This window comes from Centroberyx gerrardi, chromosome 17 (assembly GCF_048128805.1).
Source record: "Centroberyx gerrardi isolate f3 chromosome 17, fCenGer3.hap1.cur.20231027, whole genome shotgun sequence".
In the NCBI taxonomy this organism is placed as follows: domain Eukaryota; kingdom Metazoa; phylum Chordata; class Actinopteri; order Beryciformes; family Berycidae; genus Centroberyx; species Centroberyx gerrardi.
Window position 1 is genome coordinate 9,678,506 of NC_136013.1, and position 19,197 is coordinate 9,697,702.

General features: G+C 42.4%; 3 protein-coding genes across 3 annotated transcripts in view; all 3 read left to right on the top strand.

Annotated features, from left to right (window-relative positions):
- Window positions 1-5,084, top strand: part of myo10l1 (myosin X, like 1) — a 43,562-nt gene extending 38,478 nt beyond the window's left edge. The window contains exons 36-45 of the mRNA XM_071921078.2: window positions 127-247; window positions 1,292-1,440; window positions 1,905-2,053; window positions 2,171-2,378; window positions 2,933-3,069; window positions 3,348-3,471; window positions 3,596-3,946; window positions 4,339-4,515; window positions 4,643-4,834; window positions 4,930-5,084. Coding sequence (XP_071777179.1) covers window positions 127-247; window positions 1,292-1,440; window positions 1,905-2,053; window positions 2,171-2,378; window positions 2,933-3,069; window positions 3,348-3,471; window positions 3,596-3,946; window positions 4,339-4,515; window positions 4,643-4,834; window positions 4,930-5,034 — 1,713 coding nt within the window. The 3' untranslated portion in view covers window positions 5,035-5,084. The remainder of the gene's footprint in view (window positions 1-126; window positions 248-1,291; window positions 1,441-1,904; window positions 2,054-2,170; window positions 2,379-2,932; window positions 3,070-3,347; window positions 3,472-3,595; window positions 3,947-4,338; window positions 4,516-4,642; window positions 4,835-4,929) is intronic.
- Window positions 5,085-8,380: 3,296 nt separating this feature from the next.
- On the top strand, window positions 8,381-13,991 carry pttg1ipa (PTTG1 interacting protein a). The gene is made up of 7 exons (XM_071921080.2): window positions 8,381-8,635; window positions 9,685-9,737; window positions 10,039-10,147; window positions 10,611-10,713; window positions 11,833-11,898; window positions 12,742-12,788; window positions 13,061-13,991. The coding sequence occupies exons 1-7, from the start codon at window positions 8,551-8,553 to the stop codon at window positions 13,096-13,098; spliced, it is 501 nt and encodes a 166-aa protein (XP_071777181.1). The 5' UTR covers window positions 8,381-8,550; the 3' UTR covers window positions 13,099-13,991.
- Window positions 13,992-14,488: 497 nt separating this feature from the next.
- Window positions 14,489-18,174, top strand: sumo3a (small ubiquitin like modifier 3a). Its single transcript, XM_071921076.2, has 4 exons — window positions 14,489-14,636; window positions 15,535-15,663; window positions 15,878-15,949; window positions 16,409-18,174. The coding sequence occupies exons 1-4, from the start codon at window positions 14,616-14,618 to the stop codon at window positions 16,469-16,471; spliced, it is 285 nt and encodes a 94-aa protein (XP_071777177.1). The 5' UTR covers window positions 14,489-14,615; the 3' UTR covers window positions 16,472-18,174.
- Window positions 18,175-19,197: the final 1,023 nt, after the last annotated feature.

Here is a 19,197-nt window from a genome sequence, read left to right on the forward strand (position 1 = left end):
CACACACACACACACACACACACACAGACATACACACACAGTCACAGTAAGTACACATATTCAAATTCATCAATATATTCTCATTCCTCTGTTGAATGTGACCTCTCTGTGCCTGTGTGCTCTCAGGAGAACAGTGTGAACCCAGATGTGGTGGAGCAGATGTACCGGAGGAATCCCATCCTCAGATACACCCAGCATCCTCTACACTCCCCTCTGCTGCCGCTCCCGTACGGAGAGGTCACCAGCCGTAAGTAAACCTCCCGCACTCCAGGCCCTACATGCAGCCTAAGGGCACGCACTAAACGTTAGTCATTGTTGCCGTAGTCTTCTTTTCGTACTTCTTCAATTTGCAGCTGTTTAAATGCTTCCAGGCATTTGACTGCCCTCTGCAGATCAGCAACAAAAAGTTCAACTCAACTGCAGCCTATATCCACTGATAAAAGCCAGCTGAGTGTAAAAATTAAAAATTAACTGATGCTGTGGCAAAACAGTTTAAAAAGAAAAAGAAGAAATACCTATGTCTGACAGTTCTTTGAATAATGTGTCTTTTTCTTTGTATATGTATTTGTATATATATGTATTGCAAAGTAACATAACATGTAACAGTCTCAGGGCTTCCACACTGACCATCTGGTTAAACGTTACTATTACCACTATACATCCTCAATACATCCTCAATATTATTGATTAGCCTCCTCACATGTCGTTAAAGTTAAGTGGCTTAGAGTACAAGAAAGAGTCAACCAGATTACCAGTTACCTTTCTAACTTTGTTAAATATGTTAGAGATACTCGTGTTTATGACACTAGAGGGAGCTCTACAGACCTTGTTCCCTTCAGATTTAAGTCTTGTATGGGCAAGCAGACCTTTCTCTACTCTGCTGCCATCCTGTGGGATCATTTTCTAATGAACTTAAAGGAAATCAGTGTCACAGGCAGGTTCAAGTCCTCAGTAAAACAACGGCTCGTCAGGTGTAGGGACCTATCAATGTTTGTCTTGACTTTGTAAACTATATTTTTGATGTTTTGTGTCATTGTGGCTGGTTCCACTAAATTATGTTTATTATGCATTCTGGGATTTTATGATTGTCATGATTTATGAGAATGGAGTATATGTCGTTTAGACCCAGGTTGGCTCTTGAGTTGGGGTTAGGGGTACATGAAGATATTTTCTGGCTGAATCCTCCTCATGTACTTGTTTTTAAGATTAGCGAATAAATTAAATCAATCAACCGCACTACTCTTAACACCTCTGTCTTTCTTTGTCTTTCTTTATGTCTTTCTTTGTGCAGTCCAAAGGCAGCAGGGTTATGCCAGTCTGCAGGACGAGGCGGTGCGAGTGTTCAACTCCCTGCAGGAGATGGAGACGCTGGCGGACACGGTGCCCATCATACAGGGCATCCTGCAGACCTGCCAGGACCTGCGGCCTCTCAGGGATGAGGTACTTTAAATTCAAGTTCAAGTTCTTTATTGTCATATGCACAGAGAAAACAAGTTGGCCTGAACAATGAAAGAGAATAAAATATTATAGCCTACATGTACATTTGTACACTAGTATAACTAGCATGAATGTAACGCTAAAATAAACAAAATATACTACAACTACTATATTACTTTTAATGGAGAGTACACAGCGAGTTACCACTATGATTTGGTGTCTACTGTCCAGTATTACAAGAGGGTTAAAATCAAAGAGAGAAAAAAAACACTATGCCATATAATGTGAGCCTTATAAAAAGTTTATATGTATGATTTTTGCTGTCCTATAGCTAAAAATGACCATATGTCTGCGGGGGTTTGATAGACTTGTTGATCAATATCAATCACTTCACCAGGTGCTGAGATTCCTTGGTTGATAAAAGCCATAGATTACTCAACGCCCCTTTTTAATATTTTATTTTCCAGGTGTACTGTCAGGTGATCAAGCAGACCAATCACGTGCCTCAGCCTAACAGCCCAGCCAATCGGGCGCACTGGCACCTGCTCACCTGCATGAGCTGCACCTTCCTGCCCAGTCGAACCATTCTCAGATACCTGCGCTTCCACCTTAAGAGGTGTGTGTGTGTGTGTGTGTGTTGGGTGTGGTGGGCGTGGTCTGCAGTTTGTAGGATGTATCTTCTGTATGAAATATGTAATAAATGTGTAATGTGTGTGTGTGTGGTATTACTTAGGGTGCGTGAGCGTTACCCAGGCACAGAGATCGAGCGCTACGCCGGTTTCATCGGGGAATCCCTGAAGAAGACCAAGACTCGTGAGTTTGTTCCCTCTCAGGAGGAGATCGCCGCCCTGCTGGTGAGGCAGGAGATGAGCACCACTGTCTACTGCCATGGAGGAGGCTCCTGCAAGATCTCCATCAACTCACACACCACAGCTGGAGAGGTGCACATAAAAACACACATGCACACACACACACACACACACACACACACACACACACACACGCACACACACACACACACACACACACACACACACACACACACACACACTAACACATCATCCTCTTCATCTTGGAAATATAAAGTCTGGGAAAGTTTTCATGGAGTAACCTGAAAAAATAGTATATCAGAGCTGTGTTAGTATAGAGTCTCTATTTTTTCTTCAGTGTTTGTTCATGTAACTCTAACCCCAACCCTTGCATATACTACAAAAAATGTCCAGGAAGGATCTGGTATTGAGTCCTGAAATTCTATTTTTCAACAAGTGAAAAATTTTGCCAATGGGGTGAGATAATTTCACTTGTTTCCATTGCAGTTTAACTTGTTTCAAGACTTGCTTCACTTGAGTCGAGAAAATTCTTGAAACCCCAGATTTTATCCACTTGTTTTAAGAAAAATCTAATTTTAAGGCTCAATACAAAATTAAATGATTAAATAGCTGAGATGAGTGTGTGTTCAGTTGTTCAGTGTTTTATTGTTTCTGTTTGTCTCCAGGTGGTGGAGAAGCTGATCCGAGGTCTGGCCATGGAGGAGAGCAGGAACCTGTTCTCTCTGTTTGAACACAACAGCTTCACAGACCGAGCTTTGGAGAGCAGAGTGATCGTGGCCGATGTCCTGGCCAAGTTTGAGAGGTATCTGAGAGTCTAGTGTTTTGCTCTAGCATGAACCTGGGTGGGCAGGACAGCTTGGCTAGAAGAGCTGGAACCCCACCAACACAAACTTTACTTCTACTGGTTTCAGTGGTTTGGTAGAGTTTGAACTTCAGTTGGTCTAAATACTGATTTAGAGGCTTTGTCAACTGGCCAAAAAATGATTCTGAGGGAAATGCTGGTTTTGATATTTCTTGTTGGGACTGTTTTGGTATCTCTCTGTGACTGGGGACTCAACCTGAGTCTGTGCCTTTTCCCAGATTGGCAGGGAGCGAAGAAGAAGAGGAGGAAGGAGAGTGGAGACTCTACTTCAAACTCTACTGCTTCCTGGATGTAGAGAGCATGCCTAAAGAAGGAGTGGAGTTCGCTTTCATGTTTGAGCAGGTGAGCTTTACTGCACATTATGCACAATAGTCCAATTTTAGAAAAGACAACCTGTCTCTCTCTCATGCTCTCTCTCTCTCTCTCTCTCTCTCTCTCTCTCTCTCTCTCTCTCTCTCTCTCTTAGGCCCATGAGTCTCTCATAAGCGGCCACTTCCCGGCCTCTGAGGAGACTTTGCAGCACCTGGCCGCTTTACGTCTTCAGTATCTCCACGGTGACGGGGCGGGCCGGGCCGGGTGGAGCCTGGGAAATGTTTATCCAATCGGGCGTCTCCGCAATCGCATCCTCCACTCCACCAAGCAGGGCGCGGGATCGGCAGGTGGAGCAGGGGGAGGAGGTGGAGGAGCAGGAGAAGGGAAGGGGGCGGTAGGAGGGGTGGGGGGCATTGGGACCGGGTCAGAGAAACGCAGGACTCCGAGCTTCCTGGATGGCACCCTGAGGAGAAGCTTCAAAACTGGTTCACTGAAGAAACAGAAGGTGGGGATCAAAAGACGATTTATATTGTAGAATAAAACCAAGTTTCTCTGTTTATTTATTCAGTGAATAGAGAATCAAATCCTTCAGCCAAGTGCCTGTACACTACTTGAAACCAATTTTTCTTTTTCTTTATATAGCTGTAGTTGCTCATTTTCTCCATGTGGTGGAGCAATGTGACATGTTTGATTTGACTGGAGCCTTGCTTTGCAACAGTGATTTTTGGATCTTTGCAAACAGATTTCGTCTCATTACCACAAGCTCAGTCAACTGCCTGTCTAACAGTCTGACTGACAGATTAATTTACCTGCTGACTGGATTGCTGATTGATTTAGTCATTGATTGATTGATAGGTTGACAGAGGATTAATGGATTGACTGACTTGTGTGTTCCAGGTGGAGGAGGAGCAGATGCTGGAGATGTGGGTGAAGGAGGAGACTTCTGCCACGCGGACCAGTGTTTTGGAGAAGTGGACCCGGCTGCAGGGCATGCCCCAGCACCAGGCCATGCTCAAATACATGAGCATCGTCAAGGAGTGGCCCGGATACGGATCTACTCTGTTTGACGTGGAGGTGAGAAGAAAATAAAAATAGGAGAAGATGGTTTTCAGTGATTTGAGCAAATAACATTAAAAGCATTGTTTTTAGCATGGAAATGCCTGACAACCATGTGTTAACCCCTGCTCTCTCGTCTCTGCAGTGTAAAGAGGGGGGTTTCCCTCACGATCTGTGGTTGGGAGTGAGTGCTGACAATGTGTCTGTGTACAAGCGAGGAGAGCCCAAGCCGCTGGAGACCTTCCAGTATGAACACATCACCTTCTTCGGGGCTCCGCAGCCCTGCACCTACAAGATCATCGTGGATGAGAGGGAGATGTTCTTCGAGACTCCGTTGGTAAGAGCTCACAGTCATATTTGGGAACTTGCGTACGCACACAAATATGCAAAGACAAACATGCACACACTAAAATATCCATTCTTTCTCTTCAGGTGGGGGAGATCACCAAGATCATGAGGGCCTACATTAACATGGTGGTGAAGAAACGCTGCAGCATCATGTCCGTGTCCAGTGTCTCCAGTGCATGGATCAGGTGATCGCCACCGACCAATCAGAGCCCTTGATTCCTCCGACGGGTCAGACAGCGAGAGGCAGCAGATGCCTCGGTCCCTGGCATTGGTCGGTTGGTTTTGATGGAGGCAGTCATACCAATCAGCTAATCTTCAAGGGCGAATCCAGAATGGTGGGAGAGCGTCTACGATGGAGTCTTTTTCTCAAAAAGCAAGATAGAAGTGGACACAGAGGCCAAACGCACACTCCACTGGCCTAGGTTTCACTTGGGATAAGGGTCAATATGTTGTGGGAATCGAGTAGATGTCTATTTAAAAATGAGCATGAAAAAAAAAACAACAACAACAACCTGTATTTTGGGACAGTCCTTCAAGTACACAACCCCAGTTTTAGTCCTGCATGTAGATGTTCAAGCACACTCCAAACTTCTCTCCGTTTTCCTTTCTGGACCAAACTCACTGATAACAAGCACAACCACTCAACCCCACAGTCCCTCATCCCTTCCCCAATCTGTCCCGGGTTGCTCCCCGTCCCCCAGTGCACTGCCAGCCGGAGGATAGCCACACTTTCTCAGTTAACTATTTCTTTTTTTTTAGTTTTGGCCCTTTCTCTCTCACTCCTCCACTTTCGGTGTCTCTCTCTTTCTCTTCACGTGTCCTTTGTCCTCACTCCTGTTGCATCTTGTTTGCTATTGATATTAAGTTATGACGCTGAATTTGTTCTCGCTTGCTCTCTCTCTCTTTGTTGTTCTCTCTCTCTCTGTCTCTCTCACTGTCTCTCTCTCTCTTTCTGTCTTTCTTATCATCTATATTACATTTGTTGTGACTGAGACAAAGGACTCAGTGACTATTCTTTGGGGCTGAAGGGAATATCAGGTCCTTGCCCAACCCAACGACATGGCATCACGTCCGGTGACCTCACACATCAGTGCCACCGCGCGGCCTCAAGAAGAAGACACGGCCAAATGGAAGTGACTTTAAATATTTCTGAATAATATCATATAGACCCTGTAGAGAACAAGGAGTGGAGGTTTCATGCCTGATATGGAGACTCTGTCCCTGGGTAGCAGTCTCACTTGGCCCTGCTGTTTGAAGGGATCCACAAGGAGAGCAAACCTAAGACTGACTGTCAACAATATCAACCAGAACAGTATGAGACAAAACATTTTCCTGTCTACGTCTACATATTACGAGAACAACACATTGCATAATTCTCCTGTATATTCACATTTACACGTACATGTACGCATAAACTGAAGAACACGTATCGTTTTGTACTGTATATCACACATATTGTAAGAATTATATTGAATTTTGGTGGCCACCGTACTGTACAGTATATAAATGCCATATTAAATGCAATGTGACTACTCCTGTGTATAATACATGCAGCTGAACTGGTGTTAATGACCACTGTATGTCTAAATATGCCGATGCATCGTTCACTGGCTGTGCCATCAATGTGACTCACAGAATTAGTAAAACACAGACCATAATGAGATTGATTGCCATGGTGTTCATGCTGGCATTGGCATCCCAATTGTTTTTCACAGTGTTCTGATGAATTTTACATTATTATGTTTTGCCGTTACTCTATTAGTATTAATTGGAGCCATACGATACTGTGTATCCCTGTCCACTCTACCCATGCTATTGCTACATTTGTTTTTCTTTACAAAGGAGATCAGTGACTTAACCGTTGATGCTTTTAAAAGCAGAAGAACTCCAGTTTGTGTGTGATTCAAACCTGTTTATGAACATGTGACTATTATTACTGCTACTACTACTATTAGTGTACGCCCCTGCTGTCTACCCCCCTCAAGTGCTGTGTTTGGAATGCTGCTGTGTGTGTGTGCGTGTGTGAGTGTGTGTGTGTATTGATGGTGTAATGCGAACATAGTGTCTGACGGAAAAGAAAAGGGAAATGAGAAATAAGAGAAGTAACATTACTGAGTGTATATTCCTTGGAAATAAGAAGAGTATTTACATGACTAACCTTTATAAAGAATGATTTTCGTGATTGTGAGTTAAAAGGGAAGAGTATGGGGATGGAGGGAGGGGTGGGGGTATTTATTTCTTATTGTATGTATTGCAAGGGGGTTGGGATGGGGGATGTGTGGGTGGGGGAGATAATGCATTTAAAAAAACAGCAAAAAAAAAAAAATTCTCAGTGTAAGAGGACCTGATAAGACACTGTGAGGATAAGGAAATGGGAATTGTCTGAGAAATGGGAATTCATGTATTGGGAATGCGGACAGTCATCACTGCTTTGTGTGTGTGTGTCTTGGACTGAAAGTGAAGTTACTGTTCTGTCAATATCACCTGAGACTGTGGCACTGCAGGTAGACAGCAGCAGCATCCCTCAAAAACCTATTCCCATAACAAATAGAGTCTGTAAACAAAGGGTTTCTCCACATTAAATATCCAGAGGGATAATTAGTCAAATGACTCAGAATAGCAGAGTCTGTCTATAATTTCAAAACAGGGTCTAATTAATTCTCTAAATTTGGTTTTACAGCCCAAACTAGTTTCAGTGCCAATAGGAATTGGAATATTTGCCCTGAAGACAATACATTGTTGCTTTTCAAGGCAAATACTGAGGTGAAATTGAACTAAATAAGGTTAAAGGTTAAAGTGTCTGTTGTCTATCTGTAGTGCTGCATACACACAACCCACTGGGATCCTGCCCGTAGAGTTAGAATAAGTAGAACTCACTCCGATGTTCCAGTTGAAACCTTTCGCTCATTTAGTTTTGGCTAAAGTGAGTGGAGAACTGGAGAAAACAAAGTCTAGTTAAACCCATAAGCCATAATTATGATGAACTCGGAGCTGCCTGTTCTCTCTATTCTACATCTATGGTTCTGTCTCTCACTGATATTACACTGAGTAGGAAGAAGTTGCCCTGAGCTGCTGATATGTGATCAGTGTTTGTTACAGGCCAATAATAGTATTGATTAGTTAGATGATGAAGAATCTGATCACAAGTCTGTAACTATAGGGCAACTTCAACACAAGGGTCCTTTTATCAGCCGCAGGCGGCCAGAGTGGGGCCCATCTCTTATCTTATGTTATGCTTATTATTATCATCATTACATAGTAAATCATTGTGCTTGTTTAAAAAAAGAAAAGAGAAAGAGAGAGAAATGTGTGTTGTTCTTTTTTATTTGTAACTGGCTTTACAAAATTATGCTTTAATAAATTATTGGAAATTGTCCTCAATTATTATTTTTTTTTCTTTATTGGTTTAATTTCACACACACACACACACACACACAGACACACACACACAAACACACTCACACGCGCATGCAAATACGCACGCGCACAAACACACACACACCCAAGCTTCTTCCTCCTCGTAGTTTGGTGGGTAATGAGCGTGCGTTCGCGAGGAGGGTTTGTAACTTTTAGGTTAGCCTGCTCCTCCTCGGCTGTTACAACTTCAGCTGCCGACTGTTGGCTCCCACAATATTTCCTAATTTCTGTACACTTTACCTTAAACCCTCTCGGACTAAATTGGAATATCTGCGTTTACTTTATAAAATGGATTTACGGAGTTTTGTCCCCGCTCTCCTTCTTCTCTTCGGCTTGGCGACGGTGTTCGCCCAGACTTCCGCACCTGGCCAAGGTAGGAGAGGAAATCACTGGCACTTTGACTTTACTGTGACTGAAGAACTAATGGCCGCCATAAATCATCTCTAAATTTGATATAATCGCCTTTGGCTGCTTCATTAAGTTTTTTTTAACTAGGTAACCAAATGGCACAGAATCCTGACTTGAGTTACTGAGACTTTTCTCTCTCCCTAAAACAGTCTTAATTTTATCACTTGAGCCCACTAATCCTTATTGTAGTGCTCTTATGTCTTGAGATGGTCTCACATGATTAATGAGAATAGCACAGAGCATACAGAAGCCAAAAGAGCCTGATCTGAGCCATGCTGGTGTTGAATTACCCTCAGGACTTGTTTTCAATGAGTTTTCATATTCTGGATTCAGATTACTCATCATAAAATAAAAATAAGCTTCTTTGGTCCAGCTTTGCTTGAAGCTAAACATAAACTATAATAGTGATTTTGTTAAATTCAAGGTAGTCTCTCTTTCAGTTGGTTTCAGATCTTTGTGTAATAGAAACCTTTCAGCAGGAACAATGAGGCTGTTTTCAGTTTCAACACCCCTCAGGTCCTCATTTCAATGTAAAGAAACCCACAACAAGTACAAACATCAAACTGAACCTGTAGCAATGAAGCTTTGCTTTGTCACACAACAGTTGGGTATCACTGTATTAATTTACCAAGCCTTTGTCTACCCTGTTGACTCTGCCATTACCACCCAGTGTAGCCTGGGTGGTAATGGTGTTGGTGATAATGACTGGTCTATAGCCTGTGTTTAGTGTGTGTGTTTCCATGGAAAATGTCCCAGGAGGATTAGCTGTTGTTAAAAACACCCCAGTGAGACCAAACCAGCAGGCCTCATTCAATCCACTCCCATACCTAATGTTTTCTCTCTTACGGTATATTTAAGTCACTTGTGCTGTTTCTGCCTGTCTGCCTGTTTGTATCACAGCACATATTTAACCCACATCATGTTTACAGTCAAATAGTTGTATGTTTTTACTCCCCCCCTCTCTTGATTTCCGTGTCCTAAGCGTTTTAACTGTCTAACTCTTTTCTCTCGCAGTATGTGAAGCTAAGAATGGAACAAACTGTGAGGAATGTCTGAAGAATGTGACGGTGAGTTCAGGGAGAAAGCCGCTTGTTTCTGCTGGATTTAGTTCATTCTGGGCTTTGCTAATACCAACTTGTGTGTGTGTGTGTGTGTGTGTGTGTGTGTGTGATGGGAAGTCTGAGGTGTCACAGGTGTAGCAGCCATAGCCAGTCGCTCCTCCTCGACACCTGTTAGACAGGTTTGGGGAGTGTAACTGATCTACCCTCCCCACCTTCTCCATTTTGTACATTTTGTATGTATGTGTGCGTTTGTTCGTTCAAATCGAGTGGTCATTCTGTGTGTGTGTTTTTTTTTTTTTTTTTACAGTGCTTGTGGTGTATAACAACAAAGACGTGTATGACGTACCCGGTGCAGACCATCCTTCCACCACACTCACTCTGCCCATTGAATGATGCACGCTGGGGGCTCTGCTGGAGTAAGAGAGCGCACACACACACACACACACACACACACACACACAACCCCTCCCTTACATTCCCAGCACAACTTCCGTGAGTCACTTCATTATGAATATATTTACATGTACATTTTCAAGCATTTAGCTGATGCTCTTATCCAGAACGACTTACAATGAGTTCAGCAGTAGAATCATTTTATTCCTAGATCACTTAAATTATAAGCAACCAATAGTAAAGAGTGCAAGGGTCAGACCCATAGTTCCCTGACAATATTTCTGCAACCACATAATGACCTTGTAAGAGAGAAAAGCGATTAAATAAAAATAAATTAAATAAGAGCTAAAGAGAGAGGTAGAATGGATTTTTTTAAAGCAGTTGGAGTGAGTAGAGGAGAGGAAATGTATCAGCGTGTGGTTACGCTAAAGTGACTCTGTCTTCGTCTTATGTGTCCTTTGTGTTTCTGCGTTCTCTGTGACGCAGTGAACTTCCAGGCGCTGATAATCACCCTGGCGGTGGTAGGTGGAGTCATCATCATCGCCTTCCTGATCTGCCTGTTCTGCTGCTGCAAGTGTGAGAACTTCGGGTAAGTCAGCAGCGAGCCGGGACGGCCCCGTCTACCTGATCAGGAACACAACAAGGAAACACTGCCGTCCTCCATGACATGAGACCGAGGCACTAAGTCATACTTCAGCTTTATGTGCAAGGGGTTAAGAAGTTACCTAAGAAGACATTTAAGGAAGTTCTTACATAAGGAAGGCTTTTATGTGCAATTCCCCAGTGTTTTCTTTAGTTGGTTAGATCAGTCTCGTCTTTCACGAACTTCTCTTGGCTTCTTACTTACGAACTTCTTGAATAGGCCTTACCTAACAGCTGTGACGTAAACAAGCATAAAAGGGAGATTTTCCTCCCTAGCTCCCATACTACCTCTATCCAGAAAACAATTTGGAACAATTATTAAGGGTGGCTATATTTATGGTTTATTTAATAAGTAACTTCAAGTATAGGAACAGGCTCCACATTGGTTACTGTCTTATGGCTAAAGGCCTATTAAGTGTAACTGTCTAATTTGCTAGCTTTTATTCATGAGACATCACCCATTCACCAAATAAAAATAGTGACAAACTAAGCTTAACAATAAAATGTTATGCCTAAAATGTAAGTAAAACTATTAAACACAAAAACAGAGTAGAGGCCGGAAAGTAAGTTTTTGAAAGCCAGAAATCTCAGCGCTTGGCAAACCAATTGTTGAGTCTTTGGTATTGATCAGCAACCATATTATATGATCATACATTATGATCATTTTGTGCTATGAGACAGTAAAAATCTCCTTAATGCACCTTTAATCAACCAGTAGATACCCAGATTATTTTGTTTCCAAAGCTTTTCTTTGCTTGTGATGATTTTAAGGGGTAATGATAATGTATGTGCCATGTCTGGAACTAATGCGTTGGAAGGTTATGTGAGTGTGAGTGTGAGTGTGTATTTAGTGGGGAAATTTAATCTAATCAGGCCTCTGTCTAGATAATATGGCTATATGTATATGTTAGCTTTGGTGTGGTCACTGTAAGGTTCCTGTGCTTGAAACACACATGTTGTGGATTTGTCCACAACTTCTCTCTAAACTGTCCAGCTCAAACCCGGAATATGTTTAATTGATGAAAAAAAATCATAACCTCACTTTGATCTTGTGTCTGTGTGTCAGATCTAAAAGGTTTGAGGCCAAGATGGAGAGACAGGCCAATAAGACAAAGACCAAACAAGAAGAAAGGTGAGGGGGCATTTTCTATTGTCATTCATTACACTGTTTTCACATACGGACTTGACATGGTCTGAGTGTCTCTAGTTTGTCAAATTCGTTTATATGTTGACTTGATTCATTTGTATATGCGTAGTTTACCTGTATCTCTCAAGTGCTAAAAGACTCTTCCAAGAGACACAATGTCCATTTTCTACAGGCAGCCTGCTGAGGATTACAGGATAATTTTTCCCATAAATTCTCAAGGGGAACTTGAATTTGTCTTAAATCTTAATCTGAATTCAGAAACTACTGAGCAAAACCTTTATATAAATGAATGGCTGTAGTTGGCCTGAACTAGTTTATGCACGCTCTAGGTTGCATTGTACTATGTTCTTTGTGTTGCTGCTTAAAAGTGGAGCAGGATGCATACCAGCATCGATGGTGTCCAGGTTATCTGATACAGCATGTAAAAACAAAAAGCTGCTCATAGACACACACAGCTCCAGTGGTAAATCATTATTCATTGAAATATGTATTTGCATCGTACCTACAAGTGTGCAGCCACATATTTGTTTTTGCTTTTGTGTTACATCTTTATCGCTTGTCTTAATCTGCGTGTGTGTGTGACGTTGTCTCATGTCTTATCACCTACATCTGACACACCAGCTGCCCCTGTTGCATTGTTGGTCGGATTCTATATCTGTTAGCACACAATACAAAAGCATTACAGATGGAAAAATACACACGTCACAAATAGCCCAAACTGGTTTGTGGCCTACCCACGACTTCCAGGATTGTTTTAGAGGCTCAGAAATATTCATTAGTCATTATACTCTCAAGACGGCTCTCAAGACAATGTTTTCGTCTTTACAGGAGGACAGAGATGAAACAGAGACATGACGACATCAGGAAGAAATATGGTGAGCTCTCTCTTTCTCTCTCTCTCTCTCTCACACGCACACACACACACACACACACCATAATGTTGATGTGTTTCCCCATTCCACTGAGAGAAAAGCACAATTTCCCCATTGTGAGCTGCTGAAGTATTAAAGAAACACTACAACATTGTCTTGTGGCTTCATACTGTATACACCCAAAAAAAAAAAAGCAATCTCATCTTTTCCTGCTTGACGCAATGTACTTCTTCAAATCAAAGCATCACTTTGTCGATTGTCTTCCGTTTCTCCAGGTCTGAGTGGCTCAAACCCGTACTCCAAGTTTGCGTGAGAGGATCAGTGAACTTCCTGCTTTGCCCTGACCTCTGACCTCTGACCCTGTGGACACCAACGACCTCGATTAGCGGTTGTAAGGATAGACGTTGACCTAAGAACGAATCTAAACCCATTTCCAACACTGCTTAAGAGAAGTGACATTGGCTTTATACTGGCAGCCTCCCACTTCATCCTGCCGATGCACAGGTCAATTTAAGGAATGTTGTGTTCACTGTAATGATCAAAGAGGCTGTAATAAAGGTCTATAGAGCAGACAGATGTAGCAGCAGTGTTCTTTGATAGTACAATACTATAGTATACTGTAGCTCCTGTAGGATTAGTTGTATTCTATTTATTCCTGCTGGGGTTGACGCTTAAATTTTAATTGTACAGTATGAAAAGAATCCAGTTTGGTTGCTTAACAGTTTATGTAACACCTATTGTTCATTAAATTGTCAGTTTTTGCTCAAGAGAGTTCTTACTTGTTGATTCAGAGATATTTTGGCAAACTATATTTTTGTATTTTCTGTGATTCATCTCTTGTTGCGGATTGACTCCTTCCCATTCCAAGGCATCTTTTACAGCTGAATGAACTTTTTAGAGGCCATTTTGTTGCTGTAGGCTCCATTCACTGGAATAGGCTACTTTTTTTTTTTAACCTACTGGAATCGGTTACGACTCTGAGATGTTTGTTTATGAAATCAGAATGAAATCTGCACCTTTGCACTCCAAACTGATAAATAGCTCATTCATTTAAGTTGAATGTGTAGATGTTGAAATTATAGTTTGACTGAAATTGGCCTAATTTTAATCAAACTCTTAACTGATCATTAATTCTGCCAGCAACACTGGACTTTGCTGTGTGTAGGTCTACGTCTTACTTTTATTAAAACAAAAGCTTTTGCCGTATCATGTGTGTCTGGGTTTTTGTTTGTCAAAAGGTCAAACATAGTCAGTATGAGCAGTAGTCTGGCCTTTATCATGCCAAATGCTGTAATCTGCAAAATATGAAATGCACAATCTCTCAGTAACCGACCCGCCTCCCATCAGTCCTGAAGCTGAAAGTGTTGGAGCGCCCTCATCTGGTCAACAAAAGCCCTGCTTAAAGTTAGCTTTGGCAGACTACAAATACAGGATATTTATAATATAATATGCCATTTTAATATCTCAGATTCAGATAACAGTTCCTCTGGACTGTCAAAATATTTCCTGTTTTGCTTCATTGGCAACTTGCACCGCATCACCAGATTGTTTGTTTCATAGGAAAGGTAAGGGGGGAGGGGGAGGTTTGACCCCCCCTTGGCGGGTTCTCCATTTCGCGTGATCGAGTATTTTGCATAGGTGCGCGCTCCCGTATCCGCGCTCCCGTGATTTCACGTCACGTGGTCTTCCCGGATCCAATCGTTTCTGTGCAACAGTAGTCCAAGCGCGTTCCCGTCACTGGAGGAGAAGAGAGGACAGAAGGCGGCAGAAACAGAAATAAACCCCAATTAACTGTTTATCCTGAAACTCGCCACACGGAATCCAGCTAAGATGTCAGAGGAAAAGCCAAAGGTAAGACATCTTGATTTAAAGAAGCGCAGATTCAAAGTGATGGCTAAATCAAGCTCATGCCAAACCATTGCTCAGATGTGCAATCTAAAATGGCCTGGTTTGCACGTTTCTCTGAATCGGCGCAGTGTTTGTTTCGCAAATGAATGAGTGTCCCTACATGCATCTTTCCATTTAAACGTGCTAACACGGCGCGCTTTAGGTGGAAGTAGAGGCGATTCCGTCATATCAACTACGAACTCGAAAATAGTTAGCTGAAATGTTAATTATACCATTACTGTCATTTGCGGATTTTTCTTTGTCGAAACGGGACCACGCTAACGTTTTGTCCGCAACACCGCAAATGCCGCAACTGCAGCGGCGACAATAGAGCACCAACGGCGATGACGCACGGATATAAAACGCTACGCTAGCCGTGCTGCTGCCGGTATTTTTAATGTTTACGCACTTGCTACGCTAAATATAATAAAACAAAACCGTTAGCAGTGTTAGCCGGTAGCTAGCTTGAGGCAAATTCAGCATCGCTGCTGAAGGGCTGTTGTGCTAACCAGCTAGCCCGGAGCTAATCATGCTAGCATCTGTAACTGCCCGGCAGGCAAGACATATTGGCTGTGTTGTTATGCCTGGTTTGTTTTGGCTAAAAATTAATATAAACAGAATTTGTTATTCCTTCACCACACACCATGGCCACACTTGGAGCACTGTCTTATCATTGAATTTAAAAGGCTTTACTACTAGCAGTCAAGTACTTCATTGGCATACTTCTCTGTTGATGGTTCTCTCACTGTAGTTTGCCTTAAATAACTCATTCATTTGTAACCTTCTTTTTGTTTGCAGGACATGTTTGATGCTTCCAGTGTTGTCATGTAATCTTAACTTGTGTATAACATGTTTCTCCTAGGAGGGAGTGAAGACCGAGAATGATCACATCAACCTCAAGGTTGCAGGGCAAGATGGTTCAGTGGTCCAGTTTAAAATCAAAAGACACACACCGCTCAGCAAATTAATGAAGGCGTACTGTGAACGACAGGTGAGTTGAAAGCCCACATGACAGCTCTTTAATTTTTCTGTCAACCGACATGTATGAGTTGCTGGAAAACTCATGCATCCTCTCCGTTAATTTTAGGCATTCATCTACCAAAAATATTGGCTTGCATATGGAATATCTTGGATATCGTGGTTTCATTTAATTGTGTGGGATGTAAGTGAGTCCTGACTGGTTGTGCGTTCTCTTGCTCCCGCAGGGTCTCTCAATAAGGCAGATCAGGTTCAGGTTTGATGGCCAGCCTATCAACGAGACGGATACACCTGCACAGGTGAGAAATGATGCTCTATCCACCCAAACATTCACTTTGACCTCAGGCACCAACGTCTTTATGCAGTTCACTGAAAGTCTGTTATTGCAAAAAGGAAATGCATACCTTGGATATCCGAGACGCGTTTTGGAGACACTTTTTAACACTTCCATTAGAAATTTAAAGCTGTTACTTTCTGAAAATTAATGACTTCTCCAATGTAATAACAACATACTGGTTTTGCCTTTTACAAACAAGGAGAGATGTAGTTGAATTTAACATTGACAGCACAATGGACTGACACGCATGTCACTAGTGCTGAGTTTCTATAAATAAATGTAGACAAATGTGAAAGGAAAGTCTTGGATGTGGATCAAAATCGTTTTTGTGGTGTATGTTGTAATCTCTGCCTCACCCTACCTGTTCAGTTATTGTCTACATGCACTAAATTGAACCTCTCTGTCCCCCTGCCCCACTCAGCTGGAGATGGAAGATGAAGACACCATAGATGTTTTCCAGCAGCAGACGGGTGGGCACTGCTAAGCCCCTCCCACCTCATTGACGGCCACCCTCAGACCACGCCCTCAGCCACCTTCACTGTCCCTCCCCTCCCCATCGCTCCTCTCAGCTTCTCTCTATTATTATTATTATTATTATTATTATTATTATCATTATTATTTCTTCCCGTTTAAAGATGTCTGTCATGGTTTTTCGTCAGTGTGTCAGGTGGGGGGCTCCTCAGCTGTTTATGTACTGTCTCAGCCAGGACTGAACTTTTGCGAGTGTCAACGGTCTCTCTGCTGTGGCCAATCAGGACAGCGCTTCCATCCGGCGCCGAGGGTTGTGATTGGATCGACGAGCGTCACGGTTGTTCCTGGTTTGTCAGTGCTTCTCTCTCTCCAGTGAAAGCGTAGTATCCAGTAGTTTGTCATGGTTTTCGTCCATTGCGGGTCAAATGCGAGCCTCGGCCATTTTGTCCAGGGTCACAGTCAGTTGGCATGAAAATGTTTTGAAATGGAAGCACTACCTGAACTTAATACAAATCCCCCTTCCATTTCAATTCGCTTTCTTGTGTATTCTCTTCTGAACGGTGACTCCTGCTCTTCTGTCTCAATGTATTTTAATTCTCTCTGCATTTTTAGGTGCTTTTGCTAAACAGTTCTGCAAAGTTTTGTATTTTTTTTTTCTTTTTTTTTTTTTTCTTTTAAGAAATGAATTATTACCCAGGGGGCTTGTTGCTTTGTGTACAGAAGTATCAGAATGGATGTTAGATAATTGTTGTGGGGCCTGGACCAATACTCCAAAGACTGAGCTTTTGTTTCATATATCATGTACTTGGATCAGTCTAAAAGCAAAGGGCGAGGTTAAAACTGTCACATTTAAGGGAGTTTGTGTTTCATTAGTGGTAATTTGCTTCCTCTTCTCTTTGGCTGAAATTTAAGGGAAAGCGTTCCAGTGGGTATCCATAGCACAAGCTAGTGTTCACTCATCCAGAATTTGTCTGTGTAGGACAGAGATGAGTAGAGGAAATTATGTTACACTATTGAGGTGCAGAGTCGAGGGTGGGGTTTGGCAGTAGAAGGGAAGTCTCCTGACATGGAATACATAACTTTCCCTTCTCTTTTCTGTTGAAGTGGGCCAGTGGCCAGTCCCTATAGCATTCTTTCAAGCAGTTCTGCTTGTGGTTTTTACATTGGCGGGTTAAAGTTAAGGGTGGGTTGTGGGAGGGAATAATTGGAAGGCTGTTCCTCAACACTGTTCTGGGGTCAGATGTCTCGTCATCTCCGTGTCGTCCTCGAGGATGGAGGTCGGCGGGGCAACTGGTTCTAGATGTGTTTGGAAAGCGGCGGCTTCCGGTTTGCGCATGAATATCCAGCAAAAGTCAATACGTCACGTAGGTTTTTGTTAACACATTTTGGAGACGGCTGTCATCGCCTGATGCTAACTGTCAAACCTGAAATAATATTAAAGGCAGACATACAGAACAATTAACACCTTGGAGAGTAATGTTAACAGAATGAGCATATCTCTAGAGGTGATGAGTGTCTCCAAAATTTGTTTACAATTCAGAAAGTGATGCATGCAATTTGTTTGATATTGGGAGGGGAGGGAGGTCAACCAATGGAATTGGGGAGATAAATGTTCTGTACCCACAGGTCTTGTCATGTTATTTGTTTCTCTACTGATTTGTACATTATTTGTCGTCTTTTACTACTGTATACAATAAATATAGTTTGGTACTCAGGTTCCCTGTCACAAGCTTCATCAGTGTGTACTTCTATCAGCATTTTAAACCACTGAAATGTTATTTTATATACTGTTTAATGCCTTACTATTACACATGGGAATATTTTAGGTAAAGTTGATGGTTGGACAATGATTTTGATTTGTATTAATATTTATTTCCATTTACACTACATTTAGGAATTATTTAGAGATACTTGCAAAAAGTCAGTAGGTAGACATTCAGTGTCTTGCTTACACTTTGAAGGACATGACTGTTGAAATTGGCTGTTGCAGTGGTTGAACCTGTGACTTGAGTCACGGGACAGACCATTAGGCCACCCTGCTGCCGGCTATACATTTTGTCAGTTGTCAGAGACGTCTATGGCCCTGAGTTATATATATTTGGTGTGTGACAGGGTTTCAATTCCCACTGGAGCCATCCCTGCTAAAAATGTATGCACTCATCGTACTGTAAGGCACAGTTGACAGAAGAGTCCGCCAAGTAGGATGAGTTATGTTCAGACAGACAGGTGGCACTGCTGAACCTCGGTTGTTTCATGTCACTTTGTCTCAAACGCACAAATGTCAGATGCCAATCTAAAAGACAAAGGCTGTCTATGTTGAAGGAAGCACTCAGGATAAATCAAAGGCACAGATCTTATATTTCCGGAGCAACTATTAAATTACATGAGCCGCGTGATGACTATCTCAAATAGTATATAATTTCTAAGGCCGTCCTGTATCACCTGGGGCCTGACTCAGAACCCTAGATCTGCTGATAAACTGGCTCGATGGTCAGATTCAGTCCAGCTGGAACAGTGATAAGACTGATAGCAGCGGTCGATGAGTCAAACCAGGAATAAGGAAAAATATGTGGATGGGTGGGCTATCTGCATTGACTTTTGTGGTCCCACTCGTGAAATTACACATGGAGTGCAAAGCCCGCTCCATCCACGGCGTGCCTGGAAGGAAGCAAGATGAACGAATGGATAGAGAAAAAGAAGAGCGAGGGGAAATGAGTAGCTGGCATCCTAATGTGGGCG